Here is a 17,006-nt window from a genome sequence, read left to right as displayed (position 1 = left end):
AGCAAGGAAATCCACAGTGAAACGAACCATTACCAACTGCAGTGGCTACGTTTAAGAGGCAACCCATCAGTGGGTTCATCCTTCCCATCAGAGGCCCTATTGAATGAGGCCACAGCCAGGCCGCCAGTGGCCCAGAACTGTCTTTAGTAAGAACACTTTTACGTGCTGCATTAACGTCTCAGACCTGCCTGAGGAGCCAGTTGGCCTTTTGCTGCTGCAGCATTATTGAAACTAGGCTGTGGTCCAGGATCACTTGAGAAGACCAAGCGACTGGCTCAGGGAGGTGTCAGATCACACCCTTGGAAAGCCCCAGGCTATACTGAGTACTTCTCTGCAACATACCCACCTCATTGGCATAATTTATGCTGACCTAATGCAAAGACAGAGAAACCAGACTTCCCTCTGGCCCCCAAAGATGCTATCCTCGCATGCAAATTACCCTGGCAAGACTCCCGTGAGGGAAGGCAGTTTGAATTTCTACTCTCCTCGCAATTCTCTCCCTAATTATGTCCTACATCCAGACTGTGCTTTTGGAGTGCCCAGAATTTGAGCTCAAAGTGGTAATTCTAAAACAGGGGTCAGGAAACGTTTTCAGCAGGGGGCCGGTCCACTGTCCCTCAGATGTTGTGGGGGGCTGGTCTATATTTTGAGGGGGGGGGGAAATGCATGAATTCCTATGCCCCACAAATAACCCAGAGATGCATTTTCAATAAAAGGACACATTCTACTCATGTAAAAACACGCTGATTCCCGGACCGTCCGTGGGCTGGATTTAGAAGGTGATTGGGCTGGATCCGGCCCTCGGGTCTTAGTTTGCCTACCCATGTTCTAAAAGGTGACAGAACTAAGCATCATAAATTGCGGAATTCCTGCTTCAGGAGAAAGGGCAGAATTAGACTGAAACCTCTCAAAAAGAAAGAGGAAAGCTTGAAAGAGATTGATTCAGGAATGTGAGGAAGTTCTCAAAAGCCTCATCGCTCCTCATCCACAAACCCACCAAGAATAAAGATCAGCAACAAGGGATGGTTTTCTCTTTTAATTAGTCATGTTAAACTAATGACCACCAGGTCGCTGTCTCGGAGGAAACAACAAAAGGCACACACACAAAAGAAAAAAAATCAAATCAGAATGCCTGAGAAAACAATTCCAGGTTAGGGAAGCAACTTGAGAGACACTGCTGGGTGTTTGAATGGTGGAAAGGCCCTCACCCTTCTCATGCCTTCTGGTGTCTTCATTGGACGGCTTCTCTTTCTCGGCCCAGGAGGAAAAAACAAAACAAAACAAACAGAGGTGGGCGCAGTCTGAAGCCTGATGAGAAGAACAGCAAAGGTTGGCCCAACGCAAGGAGAGGACCTCAGCCTAAGGGAGCAGATCTGCCCCAAGAGGTCAAGGCTTGGCACTAATGAGGCTGCGCCGGCTAGCTGGAAGAAACGGTTAAAATGAAAAACATTCTCCATTTCCCCAATGAAAATCACATTGAGACAATGGTGGGAGAGAGATAGAGGAAGGGAGCTTAGGAGAGAAGCCATCTCCTAGCTCCTCTGAACAGTTCGGAAGCCTTGCAGCAAGATGCCCATCTGTCTTCCCCGCTGCTCAAGCAAAGGACTAGATTCTCGCTAGGGCTGGAAGAAGGAAAGCCAGGAGGTGCTGGCGAGGACCCTTTTCCTCGCTACAGCAATGTGCAAGGGAGACTTGCTACAGCAATGTACAAGACTGGTCTCCGCTGCTGCTGCACTACTTGAGAGCAGAGGGCTGCCATGCTTGTTACAAGGGCATGCTGGAGTGTGGAGGGGGGAAGGTGGGTGCCCTTTGGGTCAACTTCCACCTGGTCCAAGGTGCCTGTTCCAGCAGAACGTGCCTCTCTCTTCAAACCCTTCACTTCCTTGGCACTGGAGGACGTGCAATGCTGCTTCACTTTGGAGTCAAGTTTTCTGGACAGAAACAAAATGCTTATATCAGGGGTTGGGGGTGGAAATGAGCTAGTGCAGATGTACCGACAGCTCTGACACCCTGGTGACCGGGGGACGCAGCAGGCCCACTGTTATTTGCAACCTAGGCAGCCTTTATACGCTTGGGACGCACGTTATAAATATAAAATCATATCTGCTACAAACAGAAGACTTATATTGTACATCTTTTACCCATATACACAAGAAAACAATATACACATAATGCCTTGGAGGAATGTCATTGTCACAGAAAGGATTTCCTTTTCGAAGCACAGCTCCCCCACCCTGACGCCCTCCGGTTCAACACACACAGTAGATCAGTCAATCAATCAATCAGTCAATCAAGTCAATCACAGGAGGCGTCCTATCACTTATGTCATTCCCAACTGTGCGTGGACAAGACAGCCTTTGAACACATACGAGCCCCCGTATGCAGAGAGGCGCGATTGCACAGGAGTGGAGTGTTACGCGAGTGTGTGTGTGTGTCTCTTGTTAACCTTTTGAAATGGTGCACTTCTTCAGACATGTGGAGTGAAGCTAAGCCCTGAGAGCTTCTTGTGTCCAACGGCACTGCCATCCCCTGGGCAGGACTCTTTGTAAGGCATCTTCATTGGGGACTTTGATTGAACAGCATCTGAAGAAGGAGAAGAAGAACAACACAGGCCCAGCTGGGAGTGTGTGAGTGTGTCTGTGCTTAGGCGGGTTAACAAGAGGCTGCAAGGCTTAGATGACCCACGCTGGAGCTTGGAAAGGCAGTCTGAGGCTCAGTTTATTCTTACAGCCCCTGCCCGCCCACCCTGCACCCTGGGCTCAGGTCACCATCACAGCACAGGACACAAATGGTAGTTTGAGTGGCACATCCACGCACAGAGTGGTAGGCAGGCACACGCAAAAGTTAAGACAGAGGTCCAATGTGAGCTTTTTACAGCAGAGTGGCTCCTGGTCAGTGGCTCCGAGGACTCGGGTGATGCAATGCCACAGTGATTGGGATCGGGCCAGCATGATGGGGAGCAGAGGCGGATCCCTGGCCCCTATCGGCGGTAGTGATTGGGCGCATCTGCAAACATGTACTTGAGTCTGTAGGCTTCGGCGAGGAGGAGTCCAATCTCTTCGTTGCCCCAGTGTATCGTGGGAAGGTTTTGTAGCAACATTAGAAGGCCCTGAAATTAAGACAGAAACTTGGGTACGCAGAGAGAAGCAAGATGTGGCTCTTGGTTTTTTGTGTTTGTTTGTATTTTTAAAAAAGCAAAAGCCCTTTTTATTCTTTTGTAGTTTTACGTGTTGAGATCTCTACAGCTATGGCAGAAACCTATATCTGTGCAGTCTTCTTTCAATTAAGTATGAATCACAGCTACTAATTTACTGATTTTCACTTTAGGGGAAAAGAAAAAGTGGTGATTTTGACAACAGGCAGGGGAGAATGTAGTATATTTCAAATATCCAAACACAGAATACTTGGGTCTTCCTCTAACAGGTGACGCACTAAGTTTACTAGATCCCCAGTCAGGGAAAGCATTTTTTTTAAAAAGCCTGGATCTCTGGATTGGGGAATTTCATGCCCCTAATCACATGCCAGAGATAGCGTTGCTCATGCTGCCATCTGTTGCCTGACTCTAGACAGATACATCCTCAAGCAGGATAATTATGCCTCATCCTTTCCCAAATGTAGCTGCCTTCTGAAGATTTACCTGGAAGTCCTCTTCATCCAAGATCTCTTTCCTCCACTTAATCAAGAATGCAGCGCAGACATATAAATGGAAATGAGAGAATCCCTCTGGCTCAGACTGGGGGAAAAAGACACTTGGGGTTAAAAAGAATGGTTAGCATGGATTATTTTTTTATCACGGCTTCTCCCCAGTTTTATGGGGCTGTATGGATGTGACAGAACTCTTTCATGTCTTCACATGAGTATGCTACCACACAAAAGCTGGTTTGTAGTGCCTGCTCCCGTATAAGACTTTTTCTGGGAGAATCCCTACTGAGCACCATTCTCCAACCACAAGGCTGGACAGTAAACAAGCCAACCCACCCTTACCTGGTAAGTGTCCCAAAGGCGGATGGTGCAGCGAAGAGGAAGCTCCCGCATCAGTAAGTTGTTCATCCAGCGGAAGGCGAACTGCAGGTATTCCACTTCATACTTCCTAAAGTGATTGTGTACCTGCTCTGAAACAGCACATGCCATTTACACGTCTGAATATGGAGTGTGGCTCATACGCCACGTCTCAGGAAGCTCCACTTTCAGCCACAGTCTCTGTTCCATCCAACCAAATCCCTCCCACATAACAAGCCCACGCCAAATGCCTCCCGCAGGCACCGTTCAGATGCTTCAGCCCCCTTCTTCTGATGAATCACATATTCTCTTGTGTGCCTCTCGGCTCATGGCCTCTCACCCACCCCCTTTCCCCAGCAGTGTCCCATTTCCAACATCCCTTAATGGCATTAAGCTAACAGATTTGACCCCCTGGTCTGACTACCACCTAGCGCTGCCGCCTGGCTAAAGAAGCTTCCAGTAGCCTGCTTTCTGCTTCGTGCATTCCACCCTCAACGCCGATGTGAGCCCACAATCGTTGCAACTCAGTTGGAGATGTGAACAATTAAGAACTTGGCAAGTTCGACTTCCCCTCTGGTAGCCTGAATTTCACCTACCATCGATACGGCTGACAAGTTCCTCCAGTGCTTTGACTTTCTTTTGGATCCCCGGCTGTGCAAACGTGTAATTGTCCTGCAGCAAAACACATAGTGAGTTTAAGAGGAGCAAGTCCAGCAGATACATGCGCCATTGTTTCTCTTAGCCCAGTGTCGTACACGGTGGAAATGCCTTCTGAGGGCAACAAGAAATGCCAAGAGGTGGAACCTGGGACCTTAGACATGCAACTTTTCCTCAGCTAGGAAACACAGGTACTAGAAATCTCCTGCAGGGTGAAAGAACCATTTGGATGGGAGCAGTGGTTCCTGAAGGAGAAAAAATAAAGGGGGGGGGCAGTGACAACCATTTTTCTCTCCAGTAACAAGCCCATTTTCTGAGGAGTTTGTTGAAGTAACACAGCAAGATAAAAGGAAGGAGAATGAGAGAGGCAAGGCTGATTTGGTTTGGGGGCAAGTCTGCCTGGAAAGCTCCATTCCTCATCAGAAAGTGAGGAAGCTCTTTTCTGTTGGCAAGCGACCTCTAGATCTACAAAGAAAGGGAACCATTACAGCTTCAGAAAAAGCCATTTTGAGGTGGAAACATGCCCAATCATATGAAGGAGGAAATCTGTGCCAACGTTTGTGAGAGCTTGAGGAAAACGAGGCAGAGCTCACAGAGCAAAATTTCATTTGGATGAATGCATAAATAGGAAAAGGAAGCAGGAGCCTTTAGCTTGAAGCTTACTGGGAAGGGGGAATCCTCAATGAAAATAAAGGGAGGTGTCTTGGGCACTCCTGAGAAATAGGCCAAGGAAGGAAGGTTTAAAACAGGGATGGGGAATCTCTGGACCAGGGCTCAAATATGGCCCTTCAGACCTCTATGAGGCCCTTGAGGTTCTCCCTAGACCACACCCCTCACTGGCCCTATGGCGGACCCGCTTTGAGTGTTTTTGTCTGGCCTAATAATCCCTAAGCAATAATACTTGTTGCTTCCCTGGATGGAGGATGGGGGGTTGTGTGAGTGAGCTAGAAACTAGCTTACTATACAAAGGTAAAAGTCATGTTTGGATGCTCCTCCTGAAGTGGAGGAGAAGGAAACATGATCGGGATGATTAGTACTGAGATGATGGGGAATGCAAAGATGGAGTTATCAAAAGATGGAGAGATGCAGAGAGGCAAAATAAGTGGTGCATAAGAGGAAACTCCTTACCTGTATCCCATCTAGCAGTTTGCTCATACACCAAAAGCTGTCTGCTTCAATGCTCCGCATCACATCCTGAGACAGGTTTGTTACATCAAAATTTTCCACGTCTTCTTCTGAAAAACAAAGGGAGGCAGGCTTTGGGGAGAGAGCAAGGCCTAGGGATTTTTTTTTAATAGCTACCCCACTCTTATTTATTTACATCTAACCTTTTCCTCCAAGGAGTTCAAGGTGTCTTACATGGTTCTCCCCGCCCCCCTCATTTAATCCCCACAACAACCCTGTGAGGTATGTTAGGCTGAGAGTGAGTAACTGGCTCAAAGCACCCCCAGTGAGCTTCATGGCCAAGTGGAGATTCAGACCCTAGTTTCTCCCAGGTCCTAGTCTGACACTCTAACCCAGGCTTCTTCAACCTTGGCCCTCTAGATGTTTTTGAGACTACAATTCCCATCATCCCTGACCACTGGTCCTGCTAGCTAGGGATCATGGGAGTTGTAGGCCAAAAACATCTGGAGGGCCAAGGTTGATTCCTCTAACCATTCTGTACCTGAGGTCCCCAGATGTTGTTGCACTACAATTCCCATCATCCCTAGCTGGCAAGGCCAATGGTCAGGGATGATGGGAACTGTAGTCCAACAACAGCTGGGGACGCTAGGTTGAGAAAGGCTACACTACACTGGCTCTCTTCAGCTGCAAAGGCTTGCAGAGTGGCTTAAAGACTATATGCGGGGGGAAAGCAAACTCGGGTGCTTATGTTTTAAGTTACATAGAACCACCCTGGGATCTTTGGATAAAGGGCAGTATACAAACTTAGGAAATAAAATTAATCATTGCAACTGACCAGCTGGGATGGAAACAATTCTGGGAGAGGAGCCAAAGGGAGCTGGTCTCTCAGAAGAGCAATGAGGTGCCCTGCTTCCCATATCTGCTTTTGCCACAGCCTGATGAAATGCTTAATGCCAAATGTGGAATATCTGTCTTCTTTGCTTTTTAAAAAAGCATATATGAGCTGCCAGCTGAGAGAGCCACCCAGAAGTTTGATCCACAGTTACAGCATGATCCTGAAGGAAAACCCTGAGTAGAGGGAAAGGTGGTGGACAGAGACCAGTAAGGAGGCTAAGAGAGGATTAAAAGCTAGGTGTGAGCTGGAAGGGGAGGTGGAGTCAGTGAATACAGGGAAGGGAGGAGCAAAAGGGAGGGGTTTTTGCAAAGGGAGGGCTGAGACTCAGATGGTATCCGGGTGCTGCAGCTACAATTGGCTAATCCCAAGGTCAGAGCTGGAGGCTGAGCAGGCAGAGGCCATTTTAACTGCATCCTGACCAGGTGAGACAGCAAGAATGGCACTTAATGCCCCTTGGGGAGACAACTCAAAGTCTTGCGGGACTTAAGGTGGGGCACACAAAGGGTGCAAGACATTAACTGGGCTCAGTCTCCCCTGAAATGTGCCTGCATTCCTGTTTATTGGAATACCTCTGTTCAGTTGCTGGGCTGCACCAATCTTTCTGCATCCATTAACTAAGCTCAGGCAGGGAAACCCCTGCTAAAATGAAGGTGGTTTTTCCTCTCTTTTAGCAAGGGATTCTTGAATCAAGAAGAGGTCTGCACTGGAATCCCCTGATAAAATTGGGGGACACACACCTTATAAAGCCCTAACTCCAAAGCATCTTACACCTGATGTTGTTGTGATGTCATGTGATTGACAGGTGGGCTCACCAGACCAAGCCTGATAGGGATCTGGTCTGTGGAGCCCAAACGGTTTTTCACCCTTTTTCCAGGGACCCCAGATATGGAGCTCTGTGATGTTGAAATGCCACCTCCTCAAACATGTACCCTCCAGGTCCAGGTTCACTGTGACACGCAGAACTCACATGGTCCTACCTGTGACCAAGGTCGCCCTAAGGCACACAACAATATGGCTTCCTAGAGCATTTTGTACCAGCAATGGTCAAACCAATTCCATCATCACCATGATGGAAGCTCCAACTCAAAAGGTGGACAGAATGGAGTGCACAACAAGTTCACAGGGGCAGCTCTGCTGCCAACTTGCAAATCTCTTTAACACACTAATTCTGCACTTGTCATCTCTCCCACACTGGTAATGAAGAAAAGTGAGACAAGACTGGGCTGCTGATAGGGGGAATATGGACCAAGGGTCAGGATGGCATCTGTGTATATTCGCTCTTTCAAACAACAGCCATGGAATCCGGAGAATCTGAACTTTTATTTCCAATAAAAGACAGAGAACCTATAACTCTCAGCATCTGACCCTCCTAAATTTCAGGTGCATATGGGGTTGGCTCAATGTTATTGGGGAAACACACTGTAGGTGTTCAGGGGCTCTCTTTTTTATTACTTCACATATTCCAGGATTGTAGTGTGGCATTTATGACAGGTTTCCAGCCTGAGCCTTGATGAGTCATGATTACAAAGCAAAATCTGGAATGCTACGGTCAGTTCCTGCTAAAGGCATAAAGTCTAATCACATGTGATTATTATTTTTTTAAGGCTCATGAGAACTCCTGGAGTTACATAAGTTTCTGGAAGTACCTGATAAAAGCTGCATGTACCTGATAAAAGACAAAGAGCTGTACATAGATCAAGTTTTACAGAAATAACTCTGGAGTGCATAGGTCTTTCTTTAGAGATGAATGAGGCAGGTATAATCTTCCCTTTTTTTCACTCCTCTTTCTATATAAACCCTTCTGATGTTATGGTTCTAAAGACAGATATTATATTCAGCAGCACTGCCCAGTTCTGATTCTCAACAGGGCTGGTCCCTTTCCCTTCTACATTCTAAGTTCCAATTTTCCATTTCATGCCTGGGAGTGGGGTGGGAATGTAGGCCAATGGTAGTTGAAACCAAATTCTATAGTACCCCCTTCTCCCAAAAAATATATCCAAACAAACCAATATGTTGAAAGACCATAGTGAAATGATACTGCATCCTTATACGTACATTTTTAATAGCAGTTGATTTTGTAGTTACAGAATTGGAATTGTTTTTTAAAATAGAGTTCCAAATTCTTCCTACTTTTTAAGGGCAGGATTCAAGCCAGAAATTGACATTTCTTGTCAATCAAGACCTATTGCTCTCCACCCCCACCCCCCTTTTGCTCCATCCATCTGTGCAAGCGTTCCGTGGTTTCTCTGATGCCAGGATACAATTGTCAAATCCATTAAAAGGCAGCAGAGGAATACTGTACAAAACTGGCCACTCTCTGCCTCAGTGGTGGCTGTCTTGCTAATGGATATCACAGAACGTCCCTAGCAAGAGATGCTTTGGCTGGCAGCATTGAACAGGAGGTTACGCTTCACCCATGATTCTTTTGAAAAGCCAAGGACAAGCCATTCAAACCTCCTACAGTGTTAAGAGCTACTGCTGAGCAACTGGCCTAGTTCTCTGGTTCAAGGAATTGAGGGCTCTGAGCCCAGGAAGGGCAGCTGCTTTGGGATGCAGATAGGCAGGCACCAAACTCTACAAGCTGAATTCAGAGCAGGATTTGTGAAAGTCAGCTTTGGGCTCTGGTTCCTTCCATTAGAGTTCGCAGCCCCATGGGAGTTAGTTTTGGAATGGATTAGCCTCCATTTCAAAAAATAAAATCCTTGCAGGAGGAAATGCATTGAGCTATTCCTTTAAATGGGACGCGGGTGGTGCTGTGGTGTAAACCACTGAGCAGTTCAAATCACCGCGACTTCGGTCCCAGCTCCTGCCAACAGTTTGAAAGCACATCAAAGTGCAAGTAGATAAATAAGCATGCTCCGCCGGGAAGGTAAACCATGTTTCCGTGCGCTGCTCTGGTTTCGCCAGAAGAGGCTGTCATGCTGGCCACATGACCTATAAAAACTGTCTGCGGACAAATATCGGCTCCCACGGCCTATAGAGCGAGATGAGCGCTGCAACCCCAGAGTCGTTCGCGACTGGACTTAACTGTCAGGGGTCCTTTACCTTTATTCATTTAAATAAGCTGCCCTCCTCCATAGTCTTCATTACCCTCTAACCTAAGAGGAAGGCATTTTAATCTGGAAAGTCCATTAGCATAAAATGTTTTTTAGAAAGCATGTTTCAGTAGCTAAAATGCAAGGTTTCTAGACATCCATAATTTTCACACTTTCCAAGCGGTTAGATGGGAGAGCCATGATAGGACCTTCCATTTTATTTTTACTTACACACGACCACATAGGAATCTTCAAATTTGATCTATGCAGTGGTGTAGGAAGAAGGGAACTTCCAATTTTGCCCTCCTGTGCTGTTTTGCTTATCTAAATCAGCTCCGGCCCCAGCCACCTTTTGCCTTTCTTAGGAAAAAATAGATACACACTACTTCTGTCTCCCCCTGCTGTAGGGTAAACAGGAAAATAATCATGAAGGAAAGGGCTAAACACTCTTTCCTGCAGCTGTCAGTGAGGCCACTGTGGTGAGGTCCTACAATCTAATTTACAGGGCTGGGCCAAGGTATTTTGTTACCTGTTGTGAAAGGCAAGATGGTGCCAGCTTCCCATTCCATATACAGAAATCGACTGGGTGGGCAGCTAAATTTTCCTTCCAACACTGGCAATTTGGATAGCATATTTCACTGCACTTGAAGGTCAGGACAGGGTGTGCGGCTACAGAAGAATATGGCTGGGGAGGGGGTTCAGGGCGAATAGCTGAGGAAAGCACCTGAGGAGGCTGCCTTGCCTAACGGTAGGACTGGCCCTGGAACAATGAGTAAAACTGGAATAAGTCTGGCGTGAAGGAGCAACGGTATTATTGATTCAAGAAGCAACATAGGAGTGTCAGAAGCTGCCTTATATAGAGGCAGACTATTGGTCAATCAAGTTCAGTAATGTCCGCACTGACTGGCAGCAGCTCTCCAAGATTTCAGACAGGGACCGCTAACTAGCCCTATCTGAAGCTGTCTGGGATTAAACTTGGGGTCTTCTGCACAGAGATGCTCAATGGCAGTATTTGGAGCTTAAAGCTATTTGGAGCTTAAAGTATTAATTGCTGTAGATGGAGGGCCACAAGCTTTTGTCTTTACCCTCAGACCAATACCTCTCCCAGACACCACCATTCCAGCTTCAGGGTGGGGGTGGGGGTAGGAGCTATCACTGAACAGCAGGAAGGCACCAATGCTGTGGCAGCCCAGCAGCAAACAGTGTATGAGTCACATTAGGGTAATGGAGATGGCAGCAGGCGACTAACTGGCAATGGCAGTCAGGGAAGGAGAGATGGGAGATTCTTCCAGGCAGCCCACCCTGAGTCTTTGAAACGCACATTGTCATCAACACTAATTGCAGCTTCACGAAAAGACTCTGCAGACTCTCAAAAGCGTAACAGCTCTTAAACAGTTTCTTACCCATCAAAGGTCTGAAAGTTAAATCTAGCTCTAAGCAATTAGTGTCGGCAGTGATGATGGACTGTCTTCACATAAAGAGACCCCTCCGCTTCCCCCATCAAACCTGAAAGGAAAGCACCATTCACCGCAACCAGCCTAGCGACATTAAAGGAATCTCATTGAAACAGGCTCTTCCAAGTCTTTTCAGCTCCAGTTAATTTTGGACCCCAGCAGGAGAGGAGAGCCCTTTTTGCAGAGTCAAAGGGAGCAGCGCTAGCTCAAGAAAGGAGTGTGGCTAGATGCATGTCTGCTGTGAGGTAGGTGGGATGGTTTAACTTGCGGCTGCCTGCCATTCAGCAATGCACTTGATCAGTTGACTGCCTTTTAATATTATCAATACAGCACTATAGGTGCCATTTTGAAAGCCGAAGCACTTGAGAGATAACATACACTATGATTTCATTCAAAAAGCCTACCACTCACTGTTAAGGAGGGAAGGACATTTTTAATATTTTCTTTTCCATCACCTAATACAATAACATACCTAAATCAAAGTGGTCTCACAAAATTAAAAAGTGCACCCTTTGCTTACAGTTCCATGGATTAAAAATCTACTCCAATTAATATTGACGCCCTCTGAATAATTAAAAAAAGCTCCCATTTAAATCAAAATTCTAGGGCGGAACAAACTTTGGCAACTTCACACTACAAGGTTTATTTTAATCAGCTAAGAGACTGGAGACTCTTACATATGTAACACAGGAAATGACCAACAGTATTTAGGAAAACTGTCCTATTCTTTTGAGAAAAGGCTGGAGATGGTAGTAAAACCTAACAGAGAAGGATTCTGGGCAGGATGTTATTGAAAGCTGAACTTCCCCACTGGGTGATTATGTGTTGATCTCAAGCAAATCACAAACTTCTTTGTTTCTCATTCTTGGTTTACACTCTATACTCTACTGTACTTAGCTCATACTGTTTCCTCTCTGTTTATTTGTGAAATAAAGAGAGCTGTCATGGTGAATGAGAGAGAGAAAATTGATGTGATGACTGAAATGTCTTATGGAAATCATGCAAAAGCTTTTAATTTACACAGATCTCTGTGTTTGCAGTTTTCAAGTTTGCACACTTAGTTATCAAGTAGAACTTCGGGCATCTTAAAATTTGGTTCAATTATTTCAATGGGCAGGACCCCACAGTGGTTTAAGGACACCTTGTTGAGTCTGGGACCAAAACCTTTGGCTGTTGCTGGTCAGATGTTCCTGCAGAATGAAGCCAGACTCAGGTTAGTAGTTAGTGCAGTGGCTAAGAAGCAAATTATCATTCTATGCCAGCAGCACACAGGAAGCATTCTAATACCACTTTAAGAGTCATAGCTTCCTCCCAAAGAATCCTGGGAAATGATGTTTGTTAAGAGTACTGAATACAATTCCTAGCACCCTTAATGAACTACATTTCCCAGGATTCTTTGAGGGGAAACCATGACTGTTAAAGTGATATAAGTGGCTTTCAATGTATGGTGCAGATGTGACTGCTGTTTCTAGTCCTTTAAGGTTGGAGTAGATTCTCAGTTGCCTTGTGGCCTACTGCTGGTAAGCCTCCCTGTAGAGTGGCTTAAAAATGACTGATAAGGTGGTATATTAGGTATTTATTTGATAAATTTTGTAATTAGACAGTGCTTTTTTCTTTAAAAAATGTTTAGGGGTACTCTCTTTTTGACTCAAGAAAATACCATTTTATAGTTCAAATCGGGGAAAATAAATACAGTAAATGGACAAAAGTACAAATATTCACAAAATGTTTAGGGGTATGCGTCCCCCCAGAAAAAAAGCACTGAGCCTAGAGAGTAAATAATTTTATGTACTGTAAATCTAGATATGTAAGAGTTTCATTGTCTTCTCGCTGCTATTACCATTTGTATACCTCTCTGAAAAGTGATGCTACTGTTTAAGCTTAAAAATTCTAATTGTTGGGGGGAAATAAATAAAACAATTGATCGCATTACAGAGTGTTTTTCTTACTTGTCTGAAGTATATTTTAGACTTTAGCAGAACAGTTTGTAAAATTCCATAGGCTGAAAAGAAATGCAAAGGACTATGAAATGGGTGGGAATGAAGCTAGTTCCTTTCTGGAGGAGGGGAACTGGAATGGGAACTAATTCCTTTTTAGAAGAGGTAAAGTGGAACCAATTTATTTTTAAAACAAACTTTCCAAGCACTGCTCAGCAGTTACACTCACTTGTGGGACTAATGTCAGGAGCCCCACTGCCTGACATAATACACACCAACAATGACATGGCATCAACACACCCCCGGCATCCTCTTTGCACAGGCATCCTCTTTGCACAGAAGGCTCCCTTCTTCAGACATTTGTGCTGCATACATGGATGCCAAAAGGTAGGAACTAGCTGGTATGCAACATAGGAGCCAAGGCTATTCAGTGCAACCTCACTTTCATGCACTGCTCTTTTGAATTGAGTATAAATTCTAAATGGGGCTTCAGAAGAGGAAAAAGTTGTACCACCATCCTTTAGGCATTCAGCATCATTTAAAAGGGTCAGGGCCGCAATACTCCAAGGACCACCTCTTCCCATATGAACCGACCCAGATCCAGCAATCATCTGATGACGACCAAAGGTCTGGGCCTTTTCTGCAGTGGCTGCCGGTTTGTGGCATATTCTCCCTAGGAAGGCTCGCCTGGCACCTTCTTCATATATCTTTAGGAGCCAGGCAAAAACATTCCTCTTCTCTGAAGCCTTTCTATGGCCTTTTAAACTGTGTGTGTTTGGGGTGCATTATTGTTTTGTTTGTTACTATGTTATGTAATCCTTGGATGAAGGGCAGTGCATAAATTTAATTAATAAATAATACACTCAATCACAACTGTTTATACAGGCAAATCCAAGGTTAAAGTTAAGTCGTGGGCTCTGGCAAACTATAGGCAAAGAGGAAAACTATGTCTGGACAGTACCATTTCAGACTGCAGAAAAGGAAACCAAATGATGGAATGCTCCCTCCATGCAAAATAAAATGGCAAAACCTTACACAGAGAAAGCTAGCATGCCCAGGAATATTACCTCCAATATGCTATGTATGATTGATAAATATTAACTTTTTAAAAAATAATAATGAAGGAGCAAGCATTTCATCATGTGAGCCCAACGGTAGCCTGAAGTAGTTCAGTCCACTGCAGCTTTACTTCCACATTTATTGTCTGTAAGAACTGGGCCAGAAAATAATCAAGGTCTGTTTTCTCACTGCAGCATCATTGGCCAAGGAATGACATTGGTGAACAGATGACGCACGCTCATAGCTTATTCCATTAACCCATGTGACAGGGACCACATGGCACTTTTTGCAATATGCACCCAGCGCTCTGGGGTCCCATCTCTCATCTAGTCCTCTGATGTGATGTGTGGAAGAATGTCCTGACAATCTATGGGGAGAAAGACCCCCAGGGGTGCAAATAAATCACACAGTATGTCTCCAAGTCCCCTGTGCTCCGTGGACCTACACTTGCTACATTACTCTGGGACCCCCAAAGCTGGGGTGCAGTTTATCAATAACCTGAGTGAAGGTAACAATCCTGAATTAACAAGCCCCGTGGCAGTAGGACTGTAAAGCTTAGATAGGCTTCACATGCCCTATGTGGCTGCTGAAGTATAGCAGAATTTGTCATGGAAACAAGTAACACATAGGAGGTGGGAAGTGATGCTGCGCATCTCCAAACGCTCCATGAACACTTGACAGGGAGCCACGGATGCTCCCAGTTCCCTAGTGCGTATCTACTGCATCTCCAAGTGTGCAGGGGATGTGTGCCACATTCCTTAACCCTTTATACACACATTACATACATAGAGACGCACACACAAGTGGAGCAGCCCTTAATCTCAAGAGTCCACCCCTATCCAGAATCTCTTTCCCTTAATTCAAAAAGTGGAGGCAGTGGTTAATTAACGGATTTATTGGCTCTGCATTTGGTAAGTAAAAGGGTTTCTGCGCATTCGCTTGTTTCTTCATGAGTTTTAGGGTCCAGCTCTGGTGGAAGCTTGGATCATATGAAGCCTTCTTCAAGTGAACAAAAGTTGCATGCCGGTGTAAAATAGTGCCAAAGCATGAACTAGGATGCCCTGGTTCAAATCATAGCCTGGCCACAAACCTTCCAGGTGATCTCAGGTAAACCAGTCTCTTTGGACCAGATTCAATTAAATCGTTGTGCTAGCAGGAGCCAGCACAACGAGTCCCACTAGCGCAGCAGGGATTCCCCTGCCCACCAAATCAGCTCTGGAGTGTTTGCGGAACTGGTAGAACAGGTTGTGGAGGGAGGAGGTGGTGACAGTTCCATCAGACAAGCAGAAATGCTAGCATGGAGTGATCTCCTTAGTGCTACTTTCAATTCCATGCTTAGTTTTAACCACTACCATCCCCAATATGAAATATGGGGATAATATTACTGAGCTGCAGTTGTAGGGAGCACTAAGAGCATTCTAAATCACTATTTTTAAAACCCAATAATGTTCAAGGTTTATAATATTCTGCACTATGGTTTACACAACAGTTTATTAATTCTAAATAGAGAACTGCCTTTTTAAGAATTTGTACACAAAGAATACAGCTATAGACGTGACTATAAATAAAAAATGTTCAGTATTTTAGAAACTTTGGTTTCAGAACTCGGAATAACATCTTAAACAGGAGCAGAAGAAGCACTTTTATTTATTTTCATTCCAGCTGCAAATGGTTAAGACATACGGATTTCTTTGCTACTACTTTGCATTTTATACTTTCCTGGAAATAAAAACTTGCACAGAGACACAAGCCAACAATATGGTGCATTGGCTCAAAAGGCCAACGCTATGCTAGCCTGCATTAACAGGAACATGGTTTCTACACCTCAAGAACTCGGCTTCACTCCATTTGTCACTGTTAAGGCTTCATTTGGAGTGCTGTGTTCACCATAATGGATCACAGTTTAACAAAGGCGCTGAGAACTTGAAAATGTTTCAGCTATGAGAAAGTGCTAGAAAGAACACTGAAAAGAAATGAAGCCATTTTCCTTTTACAGTCTTTTCAGACTACTTAAGCAGAAAGCCTGAGAACACAAAAGAAGGTTAAGGAAAGTGGCTTGGGTGTTCAGTATTTAAGAATCTCAGAGGAAGAGGGGTAACAATTGTTCTCAAATGTTGCTCTAGTGAACAGGAGAAAATGAGTAAATTATAAAGCAGATTTACATAGACAGATAAAGATATGCATGTATGCATATAACCTTCTTAACTGTTAAGGAGAGCTCTGCAATGAATTAAAATTCCCAGGGAATGTGGAATCCCTTTCTTCCAGACTTTTCAAGTTTGTCAGAGCTGTATCAAACACAAAGTATTACGTCTCAAAGAAAGGGGTTTGACTTCAACTGCCAACAACATCTAGAGGGCCACCCCGATTTAATGGATCACCTGTTAAATTCAAAATTCCTCATGGTAGTAGGTAAAGAAATATCCTCTGTATCAGTTTAGAAGATGCCTGCCCAGAAGCTAAATCTAAGAATGTGTTGAACAGGACAAAAGAAACTGGAATGTGTAGTGTGAAAATGAACCATTAGATCAGAGGTGGCCCTCCAGATGTTGTTGAACACAGACCTCTACCCACCATGGCCAATGGTCAGGGATGAAGGGAGTTGTAGTCAAACTGTGCCTTGGAGATTTAATATCCTGGTTTGTTCCAAATCCAGTAACCAGGGCTTCTTGATTCAAATTACTTCCTGGTTTGATTCCTACAAGCGTCAAGGGGAGGAGAGGTGGGGCTGCATATGTAAGCAAAAATGTTGTGCCTATCTTATTCAAACATGGCCAGTATCATCTTCTTCATCTTAATCAATGGAATCATCTATCAAAAAAACATAAATGGGCCAGTTATCAGT

The 17,006-nt window shown here is 44.9% G+C and overlaps 1 protein-coding gene across 2 annotated transcripts in view; it reads right to left on the bottom strand.

Moving 5' to 3' along the window:
• Positions 1-1,021: 1,021 nt before the first annotated feature.
• TBC1D22B (TBC1 domain family member 22B) overlaps positions 1,022-17,006 on the bottom strand; it is a 40,746-nt gene continuing 24,761 nt past the window's right edge. For both annotated transcript variants that reach the window (XM_083745004.1, XM_083745003.1), the window contains exons 9-13: positions 5,785-5,891; positions 4,596-4,671; positions 3,985-4,112; positions 3,638-3,733; positions 1,022-3,109 (exon numbers count right to left, since the gene is read on the bottom strand). In XM_083745004.1, the coding sequence (XP_083601130.1) occupies positions 2,981-3,109; positions 3,638-3,733; positions 3,985-4,112; positions 4,596-4,671; positions 5,785-5,891 (536 nt within the window). In that variant the 3' untranslated portion in view covers positions 1,022-2,980. The remainder of the gene's footprint in view (positions 3,110-3,637; positions 3,734-3,984; positions 4,113-4,595; positions 4,672-5,784; positions 5,892-17,006) is intronic.

Source organism: Podarcis gaigeae, assembly GCF_964106915.1.
Source record: "Podarcis gaigeae genome assembly, chromosome: 6".
Classification (NCBI taxonomy): domain Eukaryota; kingdom Metazoa; phylum Chordata; class Lepidosauria; order Squamata; family Lacertidae; genus Podarcis; species Podarcis gaigeae.
This window is presented reverse-complemented; position numbering and strand designations above follow the sequence as displayed.